This window comes from Oryctolagus cuniculus, chromosome 11 (assembly GCF_964237555.1).
Source record: "Oryctolagus cuniculus chromosome 11, mOryCun1.1, whole genome shotgun sequence".
NCBI classification, from domain to species: Eukaryota; Metazoa; Chordata; class Mammalia; order Lagomorpha; family Leporidae; genus Oryctolagus; species Oryctolagus cuniculus.
In genome coordinates, this window is record NC_091442.1 from 109,351,795 (window position 1) to 109,365,356 (window position 13,562).

The 13,562-nt window shown below is 39.1% G+C and overlaps 1 protein-coding gene across 14 annotated transcripts in view; it reads left to right on the forward strand.

Annotated features, from left to right (window-relative positions):
- The window catches only part of RIC8B (RIC8 guanine nucleotide exchange factor B), a 126,545-nt gene that overhangs the window by 30,894 nt on the left and 82,089 nt on the right, over positions 1-13,562 (forward strand). For all 14 annotated transcript variants that reach the window (XR_011380256.1, XR_011380257.1, XR_007919773.2 and 11 more), the window contains exon 3: positions 4,855-5,463. Coding sequence is in view for 4 of the 14 variants with exons in the window: in XM_017342125.3 (XP_017197614.1) it covers positions 4,855-5,463 (609 nt within the window). In the remaining 10 variants the exon portion in view is untranslated. The remainder of the gene's footprint in view (positions 1-4,854; positions 5,464-13,562) is intronic.

A 13,562-nucleotide genomic window follows, 5' to 3' on the forward strand; every position in this document is an offset into this window, starting at 1 on the left:
ATCTTTTAAAAAAAGAAATTATGTATTAAGTAGTATAACTTTATGTGATGGCATATAACTTTTACTACTATTATGAAAATACTTTTACCCGGTGGAACAAGCCACCCTTTTAGTGCAATCACAAGAATGACTGTACTATTTTCTTTACACTTTAAAAAAGAAGTGTTGGCCTGCACTGTGGTGCAGCAGGTTAAGCCACAGCTTACACTGGCATCCCATATGGGTGCCATTTCAAGTCCTGGCTGCTCCACTTACAACCCAGCTTCCTGCTAATGCTCCTAGGAAAACATCACAGGATGGCCCAGGTCGCTGGGTCTCTGTATCCATGTGCTAGACCCAGAAGAAGCTCCTGGCTCCTGGCTTTAGCCTGGCCCATCCCTGGTTGTTGCAGCCATTTGGGGAGTGAACCAGCAGATGGATGATCTCTGTGCATCTCCTTCTTTGTCTGTATAACCCTGACTTTGTGTAACTCTGACTTTCAAGTAAATAAATAAATCTTAGAGAAGTGTCAATTCAATGTTAGTAGACTTATACTTATCCATGAGATTTGGGGAATATCTTAATTCAGATATCTTACTTGGGGGAGGTGTTTATTGCATTCTAGTTTTCCTCCTAAGGGCTTTGTGGATTATGAAGAAATAAACAATAATCATCACCATTAAAGGATGCTTCTGGGGCCAGCGCTGTGGCGTAGTGGGTAAAGCTGCTGCCTGCAGTGCTGACATCCCATATGGGCGCCGGTTTGAGTTCTGGCTGCTCCACTTCTGATCCCAGCTATGGCCTGGGAAAGCAGTAGAAGATTGCCCAAGTCCTTGGGTCCCTGAACCCACATGGGAGACCCAGAAGATGCTCGTGCCTCTTGGTTTCGGATCGGTGCAGCTCTGGCCATTGTGGCCAACTGGGGAGTGAACCAGCGGATGGAAGAGCTTTCTCTCTCTCTACCTCTCCTCTGTGTAACTCTGACTTTCAAATAAATAAATAAATATTTTTTTAAAAAAACGGGTGCTTATTAGGTCCCAGAGTCTATTTTGTAACAGCCCTGTGAGATATGGACCTTTTATTCTAATATCTTAACTATCTTATGCTTTTTTATCTTATATTTATTCAGAAGGGAAACTGGGTCACAGAGAAGTTAAATAATATATATCTAAATCATATATATATATATAATATATCTAAATCATATAACTGGATCAAAGAAAAAAAACAACACCCCACACAGTAATAAAGCCAGGTATAAAACCCAAGTCTTTCTAATTCAAAAGCCATTAGATGACGTTTTTTTCTTTCATAAAAAGAGATGTCCTTTCTACCTTCAGAGAGCTTTTAGTAGTTGAGGCAAAGTCAGAAATCTAACAGGACAAATGTGCTAAGTATGAAATAATTGCTACAAATCATGGTTTGAATATTCCTTAAAAAGGAATAACCCTGGAGGCTGAAGTGGTTAAGGAAAACTTTTTGTTGAAAGTGGATTTTAAACTTAGCTTTGGAAGATGGTTAAACCTTAAATTGTCAGAGAAGGAAAGGGCATGATGCATGTAGAGGGAGGTAATAAAGGAAAATGTACTTTGAAATTTTCTCTTATAATAATATGTATTAGATAACCAGTACTGAACATTTATCATGTACCAGGCACTATTCTAAAAGCTGTGTATGTGTGATCTTGTTTAATTCTTACAGTAAATGAGGCCCAAAGAGACTATTTTGTCAAGGTTACCTCATTAGTAAAAAGAGTCAGGATTTGAATGTTGACAATTTAAATCCAGAACTGCTCTTTTTTTTTTTTTAAGATTTTTTTTTTTTTTTTTTTTTTTTTGAGATATAGATTTACAGACAGTGAGAGGAAGAGACAGAAAAAGCTCTTCATCTACTGGTTCCCTTTCCACATGGCTGCAAAGGCTGGAACTAAGGTGATCCGATGCCAAGAGCCAGGAGCTTCTTCTGGGTCTCCCATGTGGATACAGGGGCCTAAGCACTTGGGCCATCTTCTACTGCTTTCCCAGGCCATAGCAGGGAGTTGGATCAGAAGAGGAGCAGCTGGGACTAGAACCAGCACCCATATGGGATGCTGGCGCCACAGGTGGAGCATTAACCCACTGTGCCACAGCGTTGGCCCCCTAGAACTGCTTTTTTTTTTTTTTTTTTTTTTTTTGACAGGCAGAGTTAGTGAGAGAAAGAGAGAGACAGGAGAGACAGAGAGAAAGGTCTTCCTTCCGTTGGTTCACCCCCCCCCCCCCCAAATGGCTGCTACGGCCGGCACTGCGCCAATCTGAAGCCAGGAGCCAGGTGCTTCCTCCTGGTCTCCCATGCGGGTACAGGGCCCAAACACTCGGGCTATCCTCCACTGCCTTCCCGGGCCACAGCAGAGAGCTGGACTGGAAGAGGAGCAACCAGGATGGAGTCCAGCACCCCAACCGGGACTAGAACCCAGGGTGCCGGCACCGCAGGCGGAGGATTAGCCTAGTGAGCTGTGGTGCCAGCCAGAACTGCTCTTAATTACTACACTCTCTGCTTCCAGAGTCCATCGTAGGACAACTTTCAAGCCTATAATTGACTTTGAGCAAGCAATGAGCTTCATACCTCTAGTATTATTTTTAACATTTATATTAAGAAATGTAATGTTACCAGGCAGTATTAATCTCATTCCCATGCTGCCATCCTTCTACATCTTCAGCATGGGGCAGTGAAGATGTTAAAGTATTTGTGCTAATGGCTTTCAGTCCTTATTTACCTTTCTGAACTCACCTGCCTGCTTTCTATGTTTATCTGGCCAGTTATGTCAGTCCACTGTTAACCATAACTTACTGATTATCATGGTGTGATTTCTGGACCACCAGCACTAGCTGGTGATTATGTTGAGTATCACTTCTTTTATTAAATTTCACAGGTTTGTGTTTTTATTTGTTTTTTAAATTGTACTACAAAAGAAAAAGGAGTAATTATCCAAAAAGTGGTATTGCTTTTTAAGAGACATCATAGCAAAAAGCTACCTAATAGTCGTTATGTGAGGTGATTCTGCATTGAGAAATGGTATTTACAAGAATATTGTACTTCAGAATGATTGAATACTGTACTTGAGAATGAAAGCTCTAGTCTTTGATTGCTGAGTGATCTCCTGAAAGCTTTTAAATGAAATGGTTTTTAACTATAAATTTTGCAGGTACCATAAAATCTCTTTCATGGCCTTACATTCCAGAGTATCCCAGTTCATTTGTTTTATACAAAGCCCTGGGTATTCCAATTTGTTTTTATGCTGTGCTCTTTTTCTGAGTCTGAAGGTAGAAGAGGAAAGGAACCCACCACATTGCCCATAGATTTTTCTTGATTTTATTGTTGCCATTGCTTTTTGCTTAGAAAAGAAGGAGGTAAAGATCTGTATACTACTAGATATGCATAACTCCAAATTTACATACATAGTATTTTATAATGCATTTATTATGTAATTCTTAAGTTAAATACGAAGGTAGATGATTCCTGTCTTGATAAAATTGTGTGGGAGAAAAGGTGATCTAATTCCACTCAGGATATAAGGATACTTTGAAAAGTTTATGGAAAGTAGCCTATCTTTTAATTCCATTTTCCCATCAATTTTTTGAAATACTTTCATATTACCATATTTGAAGTAGTATTTAAAATTTTTTGTCTTAAATACGAAAGATTTGAAATTGGAGAAAAATTTCCTTGCTCTTTATAAGGATATTTCTAAAAGTACATGAAAAATGGTTTATTTTTAAATCCATGCATAGTTTCTTTATAACCTGCATTTTCTATGAACTTTTTTGAAGATTCCTTGGCTCAAAGCATAATATGTGATAACTGAACTCCCTTTGGACCCCAATACTTAGAATAATTTTTCATCAGTTTGTCAGCAACAGTTCTTCTCTGGGATGATTTGATGACTAAATATTATTAGATCTTAGGTAAAAAGGGTTCCAGACTTTCTAAAATGTGGGGCTACTGCCATAGAACTGTAAATTCAGAAAAATAACATAACTGAGATCCAGCAGATACACATATTTCTTCAAGTCTTTCTACAAAAGTCTTTACTGTGGACAATTTTTGTGAACCAAAGTTCATCTTACTTCTGGGAAGAGAACAGTTGTGATTCAGATTGATTGCTTTCTATCCTAAAACTATACTGAGCCTAATTTTAAAAGTGCATTGAGAATAAAGCTATAGGAGATATTTTAAACTAGCTAATTTAAAGCAGAATAAGTGGGGGCCGGCATAGTGGTGCATTGGTTTAAGACACCACCTGTGACTCCGACATTCCACATCAGTGCCTGTGCAAGTCCTGGCTGCTCTGCTTCCAATCTGGTCCCCTGCTTGTGTGCCTGGGAAAGCAGCAGAAGATGACCCAAGTCCTTGGGCCCCAGACATCAACTTGGGAGACCTAGATGGAGTTCCTAGCTCCTGGCTTTGTCAGCTGTTTGGAGAATGAACCAATGGATGGAAGATATCTTCTCTGTCTCTCTCTTTGTTTCTCCCTCTCTCTATCACTCTGCCTTTCAAATAAATAAAATAAATCTTTTTAAAAATACAGTAAGTGATTTTATAGAAACAGCATTAGACATTAGACTGGAAGGTAGGAAGCCCATATTCTAGCTCTTACTGTGCCACTAATTCACTCTGACCCAGTGCAAGTAACTTAACCCCTCTGACCCTCAGTTTCCATATTTGTCCAGTGAAAAAAGTGCACTAAATGTGAGATCTCTTTCAGTTCTGTTTATGATAAGAAAAAACCTTTTCTAGCCAAGTCTTTAACTTCTATTAAGTAACATTGGTGGAGAAACATTCTGTTTTAAGTCATTTGAGTCAAATAATGATTTTTGCATACTCGTTCTTATTTTTCAGAAACTCTGTGAAGGCATATTTAAAGTCCTTGTGAAGGACGTCCCAACAACATGTCAAGTATCTTGCCTGGAAGTACTCCGCATTCTCTCCAGAGACAAAAAGATTTTAGTTCCTGTAACAACTAAGGAAAATATGCAGATCCTGCTGCGACTAGCTAAACTAAATGAGTCGGATGATTCTTTGGAGAAGGTGTCAGAGTTCCCAGTTATTGTGGAGTCATTAAAATGTCTGTGTAACATAGTGTTCAACAGTCAGATGGCACAGCAGCTCAGCCTGGAACTTAATCTTGCTGCAAAGCTCTGTAACCTTCTGAAAAAATGCAAGGACCGAAAATTTATCAATGACATTAAGTGCTTTGACTTGCGCTTGCTCTTCCTCCTGTCACTTTTGCACACTGATATCAGGTCACAGTTGCGCTATGAGCTCCAGGGACTACCGCTGCTAACCCAGATTTTGGAAAGTGCCTTTAGTATCAAGTGGACCGATGAGTATGAATCGGCCATAGACCATAATGGACCTCCTCTCTCACCTCAGGAGACAGACTGTGCCATTGAGGCCCTCAAAGCTCTCTTCAATGTGACGGTAGACAGTTGGAAGGTGCATAAAGAGGTAAGGTTGAGAATGATATTCTTACCTATCTAGAATTTAATTGGCTGGGGTCCATCTGTAGAGCTGCCTGGAAGGGAAAAATGCTAAGTTGAAAAATGGAAAAAGTTTCCCATTCTCCCATTAATCGGTTGTGTTAAGACCTGTTACAAATTTTATTCTTTCCATTTAAGTGTAAAACCTATGAAGAGAATATAGCGAAGATTGACTGTTGTTTTTTAAGATACCAAATGTAGTTTTCTGAGTTGTACTTTTTTTTTCAAGAATGAGGTTTAAATGGTAGATTTGAATGGAAATAATGTGGGTGATAAAAGCTGTAGGCATTTTTAATGTCTGCTATTTTAAAATTTCAGAGAAATCAAGCCAACTGAAATTGATCATGGGAATGGTGTCTTCTCAGAAGATTAAAGGATGGCTTATGTATTCTTTATCATTCCATTCTGCAAGGATATTACTTCATAGCATTAGATAACCATAAGAAGTATAGGACTGCAACTAGATATCTGTGCCTATAAACAGCCTAGAAAGCAAGCATCATTACACCGGAGTGTGGGAAAGGTTATTTTAAACCACTTGACTTAATTCTAGACCAGGTTCCTTTTCTGTGTCTTGGACCCTCTAGTATCCCAAAGTGAGGCAGATTTCATAGTTTGATTTGTGTACCCACGAGAACAATATGCAAAACAAGAAATTTCATTTTAAGAAGTCAGTAATTTTAAGTGAACAATCATAAACTCTTTTCCATCCTTCTAGAATCTTAACATTTCACATTTACTCTTTAAACTAAAATAATGTGAAATTCAGCCCTTGCCTTAAGAAAAAAAAAATATTCAAGTTAACATTTTATTGTGTCCATTTGAAATAGTTCTCACCCATGAATAAAGATCTGTTTTTTCCAGCAATCTACTTTAAAAGGATTATCTCAGTGCAGTGCTACAGTGGGAGTATGCAGGCATCTGATTTTAAAGTGCAAATAGGTCTGTATTTTGAAACAAATATTTGAAGATCAGTCCTAACAGCTGTTTTAGATGACTGTAGTATGGTCAGTTTTTCCTGGGATTTGGCAAGAAAAGATGTGGAAGGCTCAGATGCTCCATTTATGCTTTGAAACCAAATATTTAGAAGTATTTAAAATGTTATGTCTCTATGCTTATTTGGTACCTTCTATGGTTATTTTTCTTATACTGTTTGTTTTGGTGTTTTTAAGTTCTCCATTTAGTTGCAAGAACTCCCCTGAGACTGTTGGTTTGCCATTGTTGGATCTCCTGTTATTTAAATTATACTGAAAATAGTAGCTCACACTGTTCAGATTTCTGACAGAAAGGTTTATAATATGTATTGACATGTAATAAATAGTAGACTGAGGTTTGCCCTCGTTAGGATGCTTCAGTTATAATAGTGGGGGTGGAAAAAACTTTCAGAAACATTGAAGTGGTAAATTCTCACTCTGTGTTATAAAATGTTTATTCTCCAAAATATAAAGATCTGCTGATAAGGGTCAGTAGTCCTGGAGCAGTTATCTCAGGCCTAGAGCCTGTTGCAGTCTATGAATCAGTTGATACAGCTGTTATAAAATGTGCATAGTTAATATGACTCTGGGCTACTACTGAAGTTTTCAGAAATTTAAACTATGGAAAATAGGATCCTTGCCAACCCATTTAGATAAGAATGTCTTCATCAGTCTGTAAATTCAGCTTTTAGCAAACATTTAGTTATTCAGTCAATGAATGTTTATGGACAATTACTAAGCGTTATGCTAGGCACTGTGTAATATATTGGCAAATACTAATAGGCATAGTATTTGCTTTCATAAAATTTCAGTTTTGTATGTGAGGATGATAATAAATTTGCTTACTAACTAATATATGATTCAAATTGTGTTATGTAATTGGAGAGAAAAATTGCAGTGATTTAGTGTACTCAGTACATTCAGAGAAGACTTCTGAAGGTCTCTGGGGATTGGAAACTGAAGAATGGAGGGATGAACATTGTCTAGGTATTAAAAAACACATGATGCCGGCGCCGCGGCTCAATAGGCTAATCCTCCACCTTGCGGCGCCGGCACACCGGGTTCTAGTCCCGGTCGGGGCGCCGGATTCTGTCCCGGTTGCCCCTCTTCCAGGCCAGCCCTCTGCTATGGCCAGGGAGTGCAGTGGAGGATGGCCCAGGTGCTTGGGCCCTGCACCCCATGGGAGACCAGGAAAAGCACCTGGATCCTGGCTCCTGCCATCGGATCAGCGCGGTGCGCCGGCTGCAGCGGCGGCCATTGGAGGGTGAACCAACGGCAAAGGAAGACCTTTCTCTCTCTGTCTCTCTCTCTCACTGTCCACTCTGCCTGTCAAAAAAAAAAAAAAAAAAAAAAAAAAAAAAAAAACACATGAAAAGAGAGAGAAACCAGAGCACAGAATTCTTTTTTTTTTTTTTTTTTTTTTTTTTGACAGGCAGAGTGGACAGTGAGAGAGAGAAAGGTCTTCCTTTGCCGTTGGTTTACCCTCCAATGGCCGCCGCAGCCAGCGCACCACACTGATCCGAAGGCAGGAGCCAGGTGCTTCTCCTGGTCTCCCATGGGGTGCAGGGCCCAAGCACCTGAGCCATCCTCCACTGTACTCCCTGGCCACAGCAGAGAGCTGGCCTGGAAGAGGGGCAACCGGGACAGAATCCCGCGCCCCGACCGGGACTAGAACCCGGCATGCCGCCGCCACAGGCGGAGGATTAGCCTTTTGAGCCACAGCGCCGGCCCAGAGCACAGAATTCTTTTAATGAGTACTCACAACTTAGCATAAAAAAAATCTATAATCAGGGTAGAGAAACTTGCCATGCTGGGATTTTAATATCTTCTTGATTGTCAGATAAAGGACATTTTACTTCACTTGAACAAGCACCTGAAGAATTATTAGTGCTTTAAAACAATAGATAAAGTGTCAGCATTGTGACACAGCAGACTAAGCTGCTGCTTGTGATGCTGCCATCCCATATCCAAGTGCTCCACTTCCAGTCTGGTTTCCTGCTAATGAACCTGAGAAAACAGCAGATTTCCCACATACTTGGCCCCCTACCACCATGTAGGCAGACCAGGATGTAGTTCTGAGCTCTTTGCCCTGGACCAATCTCAGTTGTTTCAGCCCTTTGGGGAGGGAGCCAGTGGATGGAAGATAGAGCGCTCGCTCTCGCTCACTCTCTCTCTGTCTCTGTCTCTCTGTCTCTCTCTCTCTCTTTCTCTCTATCTCTCTTTTTGTTACTCAGTCTTTCAGATAAATAAATAAGTCTTTAGAGAGTGAAAACACTAGCTGAAATAAAGGAATAATGGAAAAATATACAGAATACAAGCTTTTAAATAAATAATGCTATTTTCTTTATTAAAATAATGCATGTTTATTGTAGAGGATCTAGGAAAAAGACATAAAAGCAATAAATACAAATTATCGTAAACTCACCATTCAGATTTATGTACTATTTGCATTTTGATGTTTATCTTTTCTAACCATTCTACCCATTCTCTGTTGTATAAGAAACAGAAAGACATATATCCATTTTTATACAAAAATGTAGTTATTTTATGATCTTGATTTTTCTCCCACATAAATGTTCTTGAAGAGCAGTAGTTTTCAAAATGTGTTCTTTGAAGTCACAAGGTTCCTAGGAATGCTGTGGGGGTAACTGGATAGTGTTCCAAATTCCCTACTCCAGCTGTAAAAAGAGTGCACCTTTGATTGTTGTTGCCATTTTTTGTTGTTTCTCTTTAAATTTAAATTGTAACTAAGATTTCATGTGGGGACTGAAAAAGATAATTGCAACCCAAAAAATTTTTTGACAATCACCTTCCAACTGCTATTTAATAAGGAGAGAAATTCTTATAAAAGAACACTCTTAAAAAGTACAAATAATACCCATAAATATAAATAGAAAAATAATTATGAGTATTCCTTCATAAGGATTTACCAGTCTTCAACAAATGCCCTATGTAGAGGCACTTAGATTATTTGCAGTTTCTTGCTATTTTAAACCTTCAGTGAGCTTTCTTGTTGTACAGTCTTTGTAGATACATTTCTGTATCCTGGACCAAAGAGTTTCAAAAATTTAAGGTGTTTTTGTTATATTGCCAGATTGACCTTCAAAAAATAGTACTTCTGATATATGCCTTTTCAAATCCTGGGCATCTAATTTTTAACAATCTTTGCCTTTTTCATGGCTCAGCAATTATAGAAAATAGCGATATTTGGGTTTGCCTGTAATTGTTTTAGCAGATATTTTTATGACTGCTGTCATTTACAGTCCACCAGAAACAGGAAATTAATCACTAGGTTTTTCTTGAGGTTTAGCAAATTAGTGCCATTGGCTCATTTTACATTCAGGCCTCAGTGTTAAATTCCTGCCTGCCTGCTGATACTATCAGTGGATTAATTTGGAGATTCCTTTCCACTGAGTGGGAAATATATCTGGTCTTAGTTCCACAAACAGGGTGAGTCTCCCTTTTTACCTCTCTCTCCCTTTCCTAAAGGGAGAAGATTTGAAAAGGTCAGATGATTCCTTTAGCAGGACATAAAGTCAGTTCTTAAAAGGTTGATTGGAACAGCCTTGTCTTCTTCCTGCTTTAACATTTTCCTCAGTCTCTCTGCTGATGAAGAGGGACAGCATGCTTCTAGGGAGTCCTCATTTAGACTCATTTGCTTCTCCGGTGCTCCTAAGTGTCAGTGCAGTGTAATAATAATATTTTTAAAAAGGTAGAAGAACTAACAGATTTGCTAACGTCAAACAGGCAAATACAAACAGAGAAATCCAAATATCTGAGTGAAAAGGATGTCATTTGAATGAGATAAAAAGTGAATGCCCATAGAAGTTAATTGGGAATATCACATTGTAATTGAAGAGGATGGTTCCATGATTGTAGAGACTTTGAAAGAAATGTGAAAAAAGAACACAGTATTATTAAACAAAAATAAAGCTTTAGCCTATACAGTGTTTTCTTGCTGAATCATATTTTCTTTTTTCTTTTTTTTTTTTTTCCCAAAGTTTATTTACTTGAGATGCAGAGACAGAGAGAAAGGTCTTCCATTCCCTGGTTCCCTCCTCAAATGACCCGAGTGGCCAGAGCTGGGCTGATCTGAAGCCAGGAGCCTGGAGCTTCCTCTGGGTCTCCCAAGTGGGTGCAGAGGCCCAAGCACCTGGGACATCCTCCACTGCCTTCCCAGACCACTAGCAGAGAGCTGGATAAGAAGAGGAGCAGCCAGGACTCCAACTGAGCTTTCTACGCCACAACACTAGCCTTCTGAATCATATTTTCAACAGAGATTTATTGAGCACAGAGCATCCTGTGAGACAAGAGCACTAACCTCATTTGACAAATGAGGACACTCATGATCAAAGACTTTAAATGACCTATGAAAAGTCACACACTTATCACCGTGTCAGGCACACGAAATAGAAAGTCAAACATCATTCTGCCCTCAAGGAACAAACAGTCTAATATGGAAATCAGTCATAAACACAGGTGGATGTACAGCTGTACCTCAGTCCACTTTCTGTTGCTGTAGCAGGATACCAGACTAGGTAGTTTGGAAACAACAAGGATTTATTTGGCTCAAAATTTGGGAGGATAGAAGGTCAGGATCAAGGGGGCTACATCTGGTGAGAGCTTTCTTGCTGTATTAATGTAGGAGAAGACATCATATGACAAAAGAGTGCATTCACAGGCAGAAGGGTGCCAGAACTTCTCAGAATTTATCCAAAACCCTTCCCTTGATAATGGCAATAATCCATTCCTAAAGGTAGCATGCTCAAGAGCAAAACACTTCTTAAAAGTCCCATCTTCCAGTACCTTTACAATGGCAATCAAATTTCAGCCTGATTTTTTATTTACTTATTACTGTTTTATACACATTCTATATATTTGAAGCTGAAAAAGAATTACCTCAACAATGCATAACAGCTTCTAATGCCATAATTCTGTCTTTGTGCTTTCTCTAAGCCATTGATAGAATAGGCAGATATTTTGAAATAAAAAGGGTGAAAAAATTGAAACTTTAGTCATATAAATTTTAATCTTCCATAATTTGCACACAGGAGAATAAAATAATGGTATAGTTGTAGAATGTGTGATTAAGAAATGAAGGCTGGGGGCCGGCAGTGTATTGTAGCAGGTTAAGCCATAGTCTGTGATGCTGGCAACTCATATGGGTGCTGGTTCATGTCCTGGCTTCTCCACTTTCAATCCAGCTCCCTGCTAATGCACCTGGGAAAGCAGTGGAAGATAGCCCAAGTCCTTGGGCCCCTGTGCTCACCTGGGGACTCAGATGGAGTTCTAGGCTCCTGGCTTTGGCCTGGCCCAGCCCCAGCCATTGTGGCCATTTGGAGAGTGAACCAATGGATTGAAGATTTTCTTTCTTTCTTTTTTTTTTTTCTCTCTCTCTCTCTCTCTAATTCTACCTTTCAAATAAATAAGTTAAAAAAATAAGAAATGAAGGCTATAAAAAGAGATCCCAAAGAATTTCCTGAATTTTTGTCTTCCTTTTTAATTTCTACTATCAGAATCATCCTGATTGCCCACTCAAAATTCCTTTATCCTTTGTTCTTAAGGACTTTTTTTCATTCTCAACTTTTGGAGGCAATATTATTTCAGAGGAGAAAATATTAATACCTGAAAGATATTATAACTAAATCATGAATCAAGTAAATATCTGTTGTATAAGCTGTGTTTGTATAATGTCCTATAATAAGAGCAATTACATTTAATACTCCTGGCATCCTGTGAGACAAGAGGACTAGCCTCATTTGACAGATGAGGACACTAAAGATCAAAGACTTTAAATGACATGAAAAGTCACACAACAATAAACAACAATAGGAAATATTGTCCACTCTAACCTTTGTTAAGAAAGAATTCTTAAATGAAAGCACTTATCCAACAAATATTTATTGTGACATAAACTAATTAAGTCTATAAATAAACCTACACATACACAGCTGATTTATGATAACAGTGGCATGGAAATACAATGGGAAAAGGAAGGACTTATTAATAGATGTTATCAGAGGGGCCGGTCCTATGGCGCAGCGAATTAAAACCATGGTCTGCAGCACTGGCACCCATGTGAGTGCCAGTTTGAGTCCTGGCTGCTCCACTTCCAATCTACCTTTCTGCTAACATGCCTGGGAAAATAGCATAGGATGGCCCAGGTCCTTGGGCCCCTGCACCCACTTGAGAGACCCAGAAGATGCTGCTGGCCCCTGGCTTCAGCCTGGCCCAGCCCTAGCTGTTGTGGCCATTTGGGGAGTGAGCCAGTAGATGGAAGATCTCTCTATGTCTCTCCTTCTCTATCTGTAACTCTGCCCTTCAAGTAATAAATAAATCTTTAAAAAATAAAAATAAATGTTACCAGATGAATTATATGGTTATATGAAAAAAAAAATAGGGGCCAGTGTTGTGGCATAGCAGGTAAAGCTGCCACCTGTGACACCAGCATTCCAGATAGGTGGTGATTTGAGACCCAGCCACTCCAGTTCCGATCCAGCTCCCTGCTGGTGAACCTGGGAAAGCAACAGAGGATGGCCCAAGTGCTTGGGCCCTGCACCCATGTGGGAGACCTGGGTGAAGCTCCTAGCATAAGAATTCTAGGGTCCTTAACCTTGGCAGTATATGATTTCATACTAGTTATATTTCATGAACTTTTATCTAGCTGGGCTCTTGTCTGTTTATGTGTACTTCACATTTTCGTTTAAATTATTGATCACCTATTGAACATGTCCTCTTCATGAAGGAACTAGATTAGAGGAAAGGAAGTATGTGCAAGTAAACAAGCAAATGTGGAATTACAGATTATGGTTTCATGATAGAAATCTTAGTACAATATCTTGTAAAGAATGATGAAAGCAGGAATCCATTTAGATAAGATGTCAAAGAGGGGGCTTCTCTGACAAAGTGTTTTTAACTGAGACCTAGTGGATGAAAAGGAATCAGCAATGCAAAGAGCAGAGGTAAACAATCCAGGCATTTCAGCAGTCATTTTGAATAGAGAAATTAAGAGAATTTAGTAAATTTAGAATAAAAGATGGCATCACAGACATAGTGTACAACTTGAAACTAACTGTTAGGAAAACTGGAAAAG